At 41.0% G+C, this 13,037-nt stretch overlaps 1 protein-coding gene across 3 annotated transcripts in view; it reads left to right on the top strand.

Annotated features, from left to right (window-relative positions):
* Positions 1-11,222, top strand: part of LOC138978572 (E3 ubiquitin-protein ligase MIB2-like) — a 29,355-nt gene extending 18,133 nt beyond the window's left edge. For all 3 annotated transcript variants that reach the window (XM_070351317.1, XM_070351318.1, XM_070351319.1), the window contains 8 exons: positions 357-510; positions 1,138-1,292; positions 2,121-2,247; positions 3,308-3,410; positions 3,837-3,928; positions 5,892-6,076; positions 6,846-7,063; positions 7,398-11,222. In XM_070351317.1, the coding sequence (XP_070207418.1) occupies positions 357-510; positions 1,138-1,292; positions 2,121-2,247; positions 3,308-3,410; positions 3,837-3,928; positions 5,892-6,076; positions 6,846-7,063; positions 7,398-7,432 (1,069 nt within the window). In that variant the 3' untranslated portion in view covers positions 7,433-11,222. The remainder of the gene's footprint in view (positions 1-356; positions 511-1,137; positions 1,293-2,120; positions 2,248-3,307; positions 3,411-3,836; positions 3,929-5,891; positions 6,077-6,845; positions 7,064-7,397) is intronic.
* The last annotated feature ends 1,815 nt before the right edge of the window (positions 11,223-13,037 follow it).

Genomic DNA, 13,037 nt, shown 5'->3' with positions numbered 1-13,037 from the left:
TTAATTCACCAGTTAGTCTACTCATCTTTCATGTGAACAAACAGAGACAAGAGACACATGAAAAATGAAAACTTGGGTTATATCATGTTATATTTTAATCCTGTTTTTTTTAATTTTTTTTTTATGTTTCTCGTGAGTATCAAGTATTCTAGGTTTCGTCCATGTTTTCCTTTGTAAAAGAACAAACAAAAACACCACAAGAACAGGAAGATACTAGAACATTTTAATGTTTAACAAACCAAGACAAAAACAAACAAAAAAGTGTTTGGATTTCTTTTGTACTGTCGCAAAATAATCTCCTTGAGAGGAGAGTCAACAAGGTTATTCTACTTCATTCTTGGTCTTGTTGTCTCCAGTCAGGCGGAGGTGGCTGAGCTCCTGATCCAGAAAGGCTGCCAGGTGGACGCCAAGAACAACGACGGACAGACAGCCGGACACAAGGCGGCGCTGGCAGGCCTGGACAAGATCATGCAGGCTCTTGTCGCCCGCGGAGCGGATCTGAACGCTCAGGTTTGGAACTTTTTTTTTTAATTTCATGGTACAGTATTTTTGTGTTTGAAGCGTATGGCATTTCTGTTTTAAAATGTCATGGTGTTTCTGTTTTGGATGTTCATGGGATTCTGTTTTTTGTATTTTGCAGCATTTCTGTGTATCAATTACATGGCATTTCTGTTTATCAAGTTCATGGCATTTTTGTCTCTGAAACTATTTTGTTGTGTCTAATATTAATGTAGCAAATGCTTTTTGTGTTATTTCTGCATTACTTGCTGTTTGTGTTTGAATGTAGACATAGCTTAATGGATAGCTCGTCTGGCGTAGAAACCAGCTCGTGTCTGTCGGCGTGGGTTCGACCCAGAAAACACTTTCTGTGCTGACATTGCTACATGCTGTTTAATATACTCCGCGTGTATTCTTGTATTTATCTGTTTCAATTATGTGTAGAGTTGCGTGCTAAAAAGTATGTTTCTTACATTTTGATCGATATATATTTATTAGAATAGTCCCTCATGGGCTGGATGTGAAAAAAAATTCTCCGTGCGCCATTGACCGTGTTAATACAGAAATCTGTTACCTTACCTTATCGTGTTTTGTCTAGTCTCATCTCATCTGATCATATTTCTCATCTTGACGAAACAGGACAACAGCGGAGACACGCCTTTGCACGACGCTGTGTCTCAGAGCAAGGTGTCAGTCGCTGAGGTGATCCTGTCCTGGCCTGGCATTGACGTTCACAGCAAAAACAAAAGAGGACACCCCCCTCTGCACTATGCCTGCATGAGAGACGAGCCTGAGTAAGTGTAAACGACGTGCGATACGCATTCATGCACAGCCTGGCGGTCACCTAACACGTCATTGTCAACTGCTGATGTAACGTCACCGAGACAAACTTTGGTCTTGAATTTTTTTTTCAATTCATCGGGAGACATGCGGAAGAAGTGACAGAATTTACCTATAGCTTTTTGTTATGCTCCAGGTGACTTCTAGTTCTGCGTTCGGCGAAGCAGAATTCTGTACAGCTATTTACTTCGCCCAAACTCATTCCTGTCTGACTGGTTTTGCCTCCAAATGAAATTCAAATGTTTCATGCACTTGACAACAGACATACAACAAAAGATTATTTCATGGTCGAAACCATACACACTATCCAGGGAACATTTTGTCTGCTCCTGGTTACATCAATGACAAATTGATGGGCTTCCATTTGAAACTTCGAGGTTATCATCGTTGATTGACGTCCGACCAAAGCATCATTGGAGCCCGACGGAGCGAAGCATGGCGAGTGTGTGTGTGTGTGTGTGTGTGTGTGTGTGTGTGTGTGAGAGAGAGAGAGAGCGAGAGAGAGAGAGAGAGAGAGACAGACAGACAGACATACAGACAGACAGACAGACAGAGAGACAGACAGAGACAGAGAGAGGCAGAGAGCATCTACAGAGAGAGAGAGAGAGAGAGAGAGAGAGAGAGAGAGAGAGAGAGAGAGAGAGAGAGAGAGAGAGAGAGAGAGAGAGAGAGAGAGAGAGAGAGAGAGAGTTGACCGCCGGTAATCTGACCAATCACATAATCTGTTTCATTCTAGACCCATCTTGATTTTAATACAATGTGTGTATCACGTGCCATTTCAGGATAGTGGATCGCATTATTCGTCGGGACCGGTCGACAGCGAACGAGAAGAAGGGCGATGGCTTCACACCGCTTCACGTCTGTGCGTGCAACGACCATGACAGCTGCATGAGGATTCTCATCGAAAAGGTGTGTGCGCCGAACCAATGTTTGATTGGTTGGTTATTGCTTTTTGTTATCGTCCCCACAACCTGTATGGCTATCCAGGACTGATGCAAGTTTGTTTCCTTTCTTAGTTTACATGGCAGTGTCCATGCATGACATTGGTTTCGTTTAGGTCTTTTACAATACAAATGGTTCTAAAAAGCTCATGTCTTTTCACCTTTATTACACCCCCGGTATAGGATTCGCTCGATGTGTTTGTTTGTTTGTTTGGGTGTGTGTTTGTGTTCGCATATAGATCTCAAGAATGAACGGACCGATCGTCACCAAACTTGGTGAACAAGTTCTATACATTCCTGAGACGGTCCTTACAAACATTGGGACCAGTCAAACACACGGTTAGGGAGTTATTGGTGGATTAAGATTCTACAAGGACTTATAGAGGGACATGTTAATGGTCAAAGGGAAATAACCTTCTCAGTTGGTGGCAGTGAGAATGGTTATTTCCCTTTGACCAACGGGGGTGTTTTTCCTACCTCGGAGGAATTTCTTGTTTCTTCAAATCTTGTTACACATTTATTTTTGTGCATTACTTGATTTGGTGTGACCTTAATAAAAACAAAAGAGAACCTTAGTCTTCATGACAAATACAAGACAGCTGTAAACTATTTGACTGTGACGGCCTCCTCAGAACTAACAAGTAACACAATTAACAAAGCAAAACGAAACAAAAAGGGCTTTCAAAACAGAAGCAAGCCAACAGGACAACTTGAGATAATAAACTAAACAAGAATTAGAGGGAAATCATCAGGAAAATATGCAAGGGAGTGAAGTTGTGTTTTCAATGGCTTTTCTATAATTGATTGTGCATGATAAGTGTAAGATACGTGATGTTTGCGATAAGTCTCAGTCAGTATGTGCGCAGAAAAATGGAGATTTCTTCGCTTTGCGTACTTGCTTTGACTTGTTTTGACCATGGCATTGTGAGTTGCGTGTGCACGTAAAAGCTCACGAATGTACGTAGGAATTTCAGCCCACGAACGCAGAAAAAGAAGAGGAGGAAGACTGAGAAGTTGTGTGTTTTCAGGGCGGCGCCACAGTGAACGTGGCCAACGATGAGAAGCAGACACCTCTCCACGTGGCTGCCCACGAAGCGGCCAAAGACTGTGTCCAGCTTCTGGTCAAACATGGTGAGAGAGAGAGAGAGAGCTAGAGAGAGAGAGAGAGAGAGAGAGAGAGAGAGAGAGAGAGAGAGAGAGAGAGAGAGAGAGAGAGAGAGAAAGAGAGAGAGAAGAGAGAGAGAGAGAGAGAGAGAGAGAGAGAGAGAGAGAGAGAGAGAGAGAGAGAGAGAGAGAGAGACGTTTTGACGCTTTTGATGGACTAACGTCGTTAGCGTATTATAAATATATTAGCATTATAAAATCATGTAAAAGTAGTATGTGGAGCAGGGCATTTTAAACCGTGTGAGAGAGAAAGAAAGAGAGATAGAGAAAGCAAGAGAAAGAGAGAGAGAGCGAGAGAAAGAGAGAGCGAGATAGAGAGAGCGAGAGAGAGAGCGAGAGACAGAGAGAGTAACTCTGGTAGTATATATCAAAGACAGATATTATGTGGTGTAGGTGCCGATGTGAACGGACGTGACAGTATGGGCAACACACCGCTACATGTCACGCTGGCAGGCCTGGCTAGGGGCATGGAGGAAATGGGTCTGGTGAGTCTTCCATTTGTTGTTGTTGTTGTTGTTGTTGTTGTTGTTGTTGTTGTTGTTGTTCTTCTTCTTCTTCTTCTTCTTCTTCTTCTTCTTCTTCTTCTTCTTCTTCTTCTTCTTCTTCTTCTTCTTCTTCTTCTTCTTTTGTGTTCCTGTTCTTGTTACTCTCTTGATCACCTCAGGGTAAGAATTGTGTGTGCCACGCTATTTTTTCCCCCTACCACGTTGGCAGCATGATGCCATCTTCGAGGTTGTGTGTGCTAGCTCTGTGGTTCACACTGTCGCTGCAATCTCGGGATCTAAACGTGCGCATCGGTCTCTTTTTACATTTAGTCAAGTTATGACTAAATGTTTTAACATCGAGGGGGGAATCGAGACGAGGGTCGAGGTGTATGTGTCTGTGTGTGTGTGTGTGTGTGTGTGTGTGTGTGTGTGTGTGCGTGCGTGTAGAGCGATTCAGACCAAACTACTGGACCGATCTTTATGAAATTTGACATGAGAGTTTCTGGGTATGATATCCTCAGAGGTTTTTTTCATTTTTTTGAGAAATGTCTTTGATGACATCATATCCGGCTTTTATGGAAAGTTGAGGCGGTATTGTCACGCCCACATTTTTGAATCAAATTGATTCAAATTTTGGTCAAGTAATGTTCGACGAAGCCCGGACTTCGGTATTGCATTTCAGCGTGGTGGCTTAAAAATTAATTAATGACTTTGGTCATTAAAAATCTGAAAATTGTAAAAAATAAAAGTTTTTATAAAACGATCCAAATTTACGTTCATCTTATTCTCCATCATTTGCTGATTCCAATAACATATAAATATGTTATATTTGGATTAACAACAAGCTCTGAAAATTAAATATATAAAAATTATTATCAAAATTAAATTTTCCAAATCAATTTAAAAACACTTTCATCTTATTCCTTGTCGGTTCCTGATTCCAAAAACATGATATGTTTGGATTAAAAACACGCTCAGAAAGTTAAAACGAAGAGAGATACAGAAAAGCGCAACCACTACCCCGCTCTTCTTGTCAATTTCACTGCCTATGCCATGAGCGGTGGACTGACGATGCTACGAGTATACGGTCTTGCTGCGTTGCATTGCGTTCAGTTTCATTCTGTGAGTTCGACAGCTACTTGACTAAATGTTGTATTTTCGCCTTACGCGACTTGTTATATATTTGCATAGAGGGTGGTACGACTACGTCTGAAGTTAAATCCGTGAGTTTGATGAAAACTTAACGAAAATAGATAAGACAAATGTCAGTATAAAATCCTCCTTGATAGGGACACTGTAAGTGATCGCATGACATAAATGTGTCATGTGTAAAACTATTTACATTTTCACACATAGTTCTTTGTTTTAAGGCATACGTAGTGCTAAATAATACGATATGTTCCTTCTTGTTCAGCTATCCCGTGTCATACGTACAAGTTTTACCTCGGGCCTTTCAATCTTCGTATCGTTTGATATCTTGTCAAAACTGGGTGCAATAATATGATGCTCAATCGAGGCTATGCCGAGACTGACTTAATACTATGGTAAGAATCCGCCCTCTCGAACACAAACTTGCAGAAAAAGGGGAATGACGGCTTGCTTTCACTCAAGGAGCATAAACCAGCCTGAATTTCAATATGGATACTTTGGCAAATATACAACAACAAAAACTGAACGAAGTATAAAGCAATAACAGTTTCAGCTTTTAGTCTTTTTCTTCAAACATACGTATACGTATATGTATGCTGCACACATGCCACCATAATACACTCATCAACTAAAGGTCAATCACGAATTCAATCACAGATCAAATAAAAACATGCACAAAGGAATGACGCAGCAGTATGCGACTTCTCGGGATTAATAATAACTCCTGCACATTTCTGTTAAATCCTAACATCACAGCACTATAATTATGGCATTTCCTATTCATCCCTTAACTGAAAATCCTGGACTGTTGCAGCTGATGGCCATCCTAGGCCAGCTGGACAAGGTGAAGGAGGAGACACGCACACAGATCGCCTGCTTCCTTGTGCAGCACGGCGCTGACCCGCACGCCACCAACAACTTGGGGCTGGCCGCACTGGACGCCTGTCCTCAAGGTCACCCCAAGGTCCAGGACGCCATCAAGCGATACGTGGCGCAGATGTAAGATTTAATTTTTATTTTATTTTAAACAAAACTTTAATTCGATGGCACTATTATGACATGTGATATCTACAATGATGAAACAGAGATCCTATGTTTATATTAGCGGATCCTTGGCAGTATATATATTCTGGCAAATTTAAACACGATGGCGGACATATTTGAGGACATTTTGATATAAAGAGAAGAGAAGACGAAGAATACATGCAGGTGAGAATATTGAGAAAATAAAAAGGAGAACGAAAAGAAGTAGAAGTTTCTCGGTAATGGTTTACTCTCATCTCAGTCGCTTGCCTGTGACAGTCGTCCGGGGGACCCGAGGGCAGAAGAAGCGGAAATCCTTCTCCAGGATATGCATGTCCACGTACAGGAGTACATTATATCTTTGAAATATATAACAGGGCTGGAGAGTACAAGCCAATTCTTAACGATCATGCAGGTTAACAATTCATGTCTGCGAAAGTCCTCTATTAAATGCAGCCCAGCTTACACCAAATATTCAGACATGGGATTCTGTCATCTCTTGTACTCAAATTAATGGTAGTGAGCATAGGGGTGGTTTATTTTGCTGATTTTGATGAACAAAAGCACACAAAAACTTCCGTTGGGGTTGTGGCATTAACGAAAAATCTTAAATTTACTTAACAACCTCATTAGTAAATGTCTGGTTTTGTCAAGGTCTAAACATTCTATAAACCTACCGTCCTTGTGTTTTGATTGACAAATCTCACGTGATAATAACACAGCGACATCGTCATTGTGTCGCCAGGGATACCAGAAGGTCTCAGGCACTCCCAGCAGCCATGAGCGGCATGTCGCTAGCTCAGACCAACGGCGGCCAGGAGGGCAAGTGCAAACACTGCTTCTTCAAGGATGCCCAGATTCTCATGGTGCCATGCGGGCACCGTCCTTTGTGCAAGGATTGCTGTTCGGGCATTTCGCGGTGCCCGGAGTGTGGCCAGTCCATCAAGACTATGTTTGACAAAGGTGGGTGTTAGTTAGGCTGAGAAACAAAGGGAAATAAGCGCTCTAAATGCATACGGCATGTGAAAAAGAGTAAGTCATTCAGAACCATATGGGGTTCTGGGTGTTTGCTGGTAAAGTTGTTTGGCGGGTGTCAGCAGAAAAAACGGCGTGATTGATCACTGTGTGTAAAACATGGTTCGTCTGTATCACTTTTCTGTGTTAGCTTTTTCACTGGAATCACACATTGTTATGACAAAATTTGCAGACATACTGCTGATCTTTGTTTATTTGTGAGTCGAGTGTGTTTAACTCCACGTCAGGGGACATAACTTTGATTCTGTCCTATCTTTTTCAGACGGCCGAAAAGTCAAGGAATGCATCGTGATGTGAACAGCTGGCGAAGACTTCGGAACGAAAAACGGAAGGACAGAAAGGAACATTCTTTGACTGTCACTGTTTCAGTTATTGTGCTCTCCGTCTACTGTTTCTGTGATTTACCAGTCTACCAGAACGACTGTCTTCTGTTTGTGAAAGTCACCAGTCTACCAAAACGACCGTCTTCTGTTTGTGAAATTCACCAGTCCACCAGAACGACTGTCTTCTGTTTGTGAAAGTCACCAGTCTACCAGAACGACTGTCTTCTGTTTGTGAAAGTCACCAGTCTACCAGAACGACTGTCTTCTGTTTGTGAAAGTCACCAGTCTACCAAAACGACCGTCTTCTGTTTGTGAAATTCACCAGTCCACCAAAATGACCGTCTCTTGTTTCTGTGATTCATCAGTATACCGATACGGCCGTCTCCAATTTGTGTGACTAACCAATATACAAAAATGGTCGTCTTGTTATGGTATTACCCTCCAGTATAACAATATGGCCATGTTCTGTTTGTGCAATTCAACATTTGACTTATATGACCGTCTCCCGTTTGTAGCATTCTCCAATTTACCAGACGTGATGATGAAACAGGAGTGGATACAAAAAACTGCTTGAGTGCAAAATCTGTTTGCCACATGCTATTGTTCTTTTGAACAACTCGGCTTGACCTGTTAAAAACAAAAACAAAACAAACACACACAAAACAACAGCAACGTCAACCACCAAACGAGCAAACACGCACGCACGCAAAACACACACACACACACATGCACACACACACACACACACACACACACACATACACACACACACACACACACATACTCGAACTTCTCTCCCTGTGAGGACCAGAACCTCAGACATGCGTTCTGAAGACCTCGACAGGGAACAAGGTTAGCTCAAAAAAAACTGTGGGTTTAGATAGAGATGGGTATTGTTATAATTGTTTTGGGTAGATACTTACGAAAATTCATCAGGTATAGGTTTTATATTAGGATCATTACACCTGACAAACTGCATGAAAAGTGAGGACTCTGACTGAGGACTCGCCAAGCACAAATTCTAAGTAAGACTATAAAGTGAGGACGTACTCTACACTAATTCAAAGTAAGGCTTCAGAGTGAGGACTGACGTTACACACCTTCCAAGTTAGCCAACAAAACAAGGACTTGACATACACACATTACAAATAAAGCTGCAAAGTGAAGACTTACTAAACACAGTTAAGTACAGTTAAGGTCAGTGCGGTCCAAGTCACCGATCTTCAATACCAATCTCTCTCTCTCACTCTTCCCCTCTCTCTCTCTCTCTCTCTCGAGTCTCTCTTGTGCAGACGCAAAACCTCAAAAACAACCAAACATATCTCTCTCTCTTTTCTTTCCGTCAGCCAATGGCTCAGCTAGTACAGACGCAAAACCAAATCCAACAACAATCTCTCTTTCTTCTTCTCTTTCACTCATTCCCTCTTTCTTTATTTAAGGGACCCGGGATTTAGATCAGTAGGTAGTGCGCGATACAGTCCGTCAACTCTCGTTGCGGCAACTGGCAGCGCGGGTAACAGGATCGAATACAGGTAACCCCACCTCTGATATCACTTTGTGTGTGGCTCAGTGGGAACGATAACCCCCCACTTTTTGGCAATTATTGTAATAACAATATCTAGCAAAAGGCAGGCGATACGAGGTGATGAACAACAGCCTTATATATAAGAATTAGTTTGTGACTGTACCTGTTCCTGTTGGCCGTCAGTGATGAACATGCATATTATACCGGTGTTTGTCTGCAGTGAGAGTGGACCTTTCCACCTGTCTGTTGTTATTGTTTGTAACATGTTGGCATTATGATTACATGTGACATGCTATTATGAATGAATGCATTGAATTATTCATTGACTGAGGACTCGCCAAGCACACATTCTAAGTAAGACTATAAAGTGAGGACGTACTCTACACTAATTCAAAGTAAGGCTTCAGAGTGAGGACTGACGTTACACACCTTCCAATCAAGTTAGCCAACAAAACAAGGACTTGACATACACACATTACAAATAAAGCTACAAAGTGAAGACTTACTTAACACAGTCAAGTACAGTTAAGGTCAGTGCGGTCCAAGTCACCGATCTTCAATACCAATCTCTCTCTCTCTCTCTCTCTCTCTCTCTCTCTCTCTCTCTCTCTCTCTCTCTCTCACTCTTTCCCTCTCTCTCTCTCTCTCTCTCTCTCTCTCTCTCTCTCTCTCTCTCTCTCTCTCTCTCTCTCTCTCTCTCTCTTTTGTGCAGACGCAAAACCTCAAAAACAACCAAACATATCTCTCTCTTTTCTTTGCGTCAGCCAATGGCTCAGCTAGTACAGACGCAAAACCAAATCCAACAACAATCTCTCTTTCTTCTTCTCTTTCATTCATTCCCTCTTTCTTTATTTAAGGAACCCGGGATTTAGATCAGTAGGTAGTGCGCGATACAGTTCCGTCAACTCTCGTTGCGGCAACTGGCAGCGCGGGTAACAGGATCGAATACAGGTAACCCCGCCTCTGATATCACTTTGTGTGTGGCTGGGAACGATAACCCCCCACTTTTTGGCAATTATTGTCATAACAATATCTAGCAAAAGGCAGGCGATACGAGGTGATGAACAACAGCCTTATATATATATAAGAATTAGTTTGTGACTGTACCTGTTCCTGCTGGGCGTCAGTGATGAACATGCATATTATACCGGTGTTTGTCTGCAGTGAGAGTTCTTTCCACCTGTCTGTTGTTATTGTTTGTAACATGTTGGCATTATGATTACATGTGACATGCTATTATGAATGAATGCATTGAATTATTCATTGACTGAGGACTCGCCAAGCACAAATTTTAAGTAAGACTATAAAGTGAGGACGTACTCTACACTAATTCAAAGTAAGGCTTCAGAGTGAGGACTAGACTGACGTTACACACCTTCCAAGTTAGCCAACAAAACAAGGACTTGACATACACACATTACAAATAAAGCTACAAAGTGAAGACTTACTAAACACAGTCAAGTACAGTTAAGGTCAGTGCGGTCCAAGTCACCGATCTTCAATACCAATCTCTCTCTCTCACTCTTCCCCTCTCTCTCTCTCTCTCTCTCTCTCGAGTCTCTCTTGTGCAGATGCAAAACCTCAAAAACAACCAAACATATCTCTCTCTTTTCTTTCCGTCAGCCAATGCAGTGAGAGTGGACCTTTCTTTCCACCTGTCTGTTGTTATTGTTTGTAACATGTTGGCGTTATGATTACATGTGACATGCTATTATGAATGAATGCATTGAATTATTCATTGATATGAACTGTAAGGCAGGTTTTCCAGCATTGTGATTGTGTGTAGATTTTAATTATCATAGTTTGAGAGACAGAGATGGAGATGGAACCATGTGTTTATTCTTATGAAAATCTGTATTGCTTGTTCACATACAACAATTGCCTTGTTTTGATGAGGGCAATAAAGTTACTTGAAATATTACTATTGACGCCTTTGTTGTGTTTTTGACAAATGCGACAGAGAATGGTAGCAGTAACAGCAGCATCCTTCACAAAGAATCCACAGCAAATGACAAAGCAAAAACTTGATGAATTGTTTTAATTGTTTTATTTAAGACAGTCAATAAGTGATGACAAATTTGACAGTTTGTTTGACCTTGATGACAATATCATGTTTGCTTGTATCAAGCTTGAATGTTATAAAGACTTATGAAAAGATTGAACTTTGATCAAGAGAAATCATATGTCATTAGTATCACAAAAGCCATTTGCAAAGTTACAGGAGCAGCTAATACAACTTTAACACTCCTTCATATTCATGTTAAAATGTTCAAATACTAAAAGTGAAACAAATGGTGTCAGGAACAGTAAGTGGTGGAAATCCCATTTTTGGGTTTGTAGTGCAGGTTGCTTGAAAAAGTAGGTACATAAATTTGGAAGTAAATCAACAGGTGCTAGTTTCATTCCCCACTGAATACATTAACATATGTGGTGGGGATTTCACAGAATCGCTGAATTCGCAGAATCAGCAAACAAGTAGTTTTCATGCATTTTCAGAATTATAGACACAGACCATAACAAAAATAGAGAGGTAAAGCAAAAAAAAGTAACGGACTGGCTGGCCCTTGTTTAGGCCAGTTACCTTTACACATTGTTGGCAAAATGCTGCCGATTTAGCTAAATGAGCATCATTTTGCCGATAAAATGAAATGGGTAAAATGTTACCAATTTCTGCAATTCTAGGAACACAGCACCAGGCATGGGAATTGAAAAACTTAAAAAAAGGCTAAAAAATCTGTTAGTGAAAGCAAAGTCGACGACGCAAAGCCTTACTTGGGGGGTCCGGGGGCAGAACCATTTTTGCCTCCCCCATTAATTTTTCGGCGGACACGTATGCTTTTTTCAACAGAACAAAAATTTCAGCGGAAATTTGCCTTTCGACGGACAATTCCCATGCCTGGGCACGACACACACACACATTTTCACTAATCAAATACAAGTCACATCATGAAAAAACTGTGTTGAAAAACTGTACACAAACAAGGAAAGCCAATGCTCATACAACTCGTCTTCATCAGAAGTACATGTAATATGCATTAGAACAAAACTATCTGCTGTTCTATCTCTATCGATAGAAAATGAAGAATATTATACATTTTGACAAGAACTGGACCTTACTGACATACCTGGAAAGATGACCCAGATTAACCAGACCAGAGTAATTTCCAGAGATCTAAACCTAGAAATGTGTTTAGTTTCAAATCTCAAGTCGGACGGACGGACGGCTGATGAGCTGTCCGCCTGTCCATGCAGACACTCCTCATTGCTAAGTGTTAATGATTAATCAACAAATGAGCTAAAATCATGTATATCTATTTTGATTATGATTAAAATTCAAAGTAAATCTTGATCATTATTTTTCACATGCTTGATTGCTGTCCAAAACCAATAAAACAGAAAACTCTGTGCCATGTTCCACGCTTGAGTTTAAACAATCCAAACTAATCATAAAACATCAGCCACAAACACTTTAGGGAGTTCAAACAAAAATCAAAACAGGCCAAAAATAGGTCTTAAAACATGACTTACAAACCTTTCTTTCTTTCTTTCTTTCTTTCTTTATTTGGTGTCTAACGTCGTTTTCAACCATTCAAGGTTATATCGCGACGGGGAAAGGGGGGAGATGGGATAAGGGAAAGATGGGATAGAGCCACTTGTTAATTGTTTCTTGTTCACAAAAGCACTAATCAAAAAATTGCTCCAGGGGCTTGCAACGTAGTACAATATATGACCTTACTGGGAGAATGCAAGTTTCCAGTACAAAGGACTTAACATATATCTTACATACTGCTTGACTAAAATCTTTACAAACATTGACTATATTCTATACAAGAAACACTTAACAAGGGTAAAAGGAGAAACAGAACCGTTAGTCGCCTCTTACGACATGCTGGGTAGCATCGGGTACGTAAATTCTTTCTCGTCCCAACCAATATGGGACTCCCCCTAACCCGCGGGGGGACTTACAAAACTGAGATGGTCCTCGTGAAAGATTGTTCTGAGTGTAATTAACACCTGGTAGAATACAATATTGCATATGCTTTTTGGCCGTTTC

Source organism: Littorina saxatilis, linkage group LG10 (assembly GCF_037325665.1).
Source record: "Littorina saxatilis isolate snail1 linkage group LG10, US_GU_Lsax_2.0, whole genome shotgun sequence".
NCBI lineage: Eukaryota > Metazoa > Mollusca > Gastropoda > Littorinimorpha > Littorinidae > Littorina > Littorina saxatilis.
This window is presented reverse-complemented; position numbering and strand designations above follow the sequence as displayed.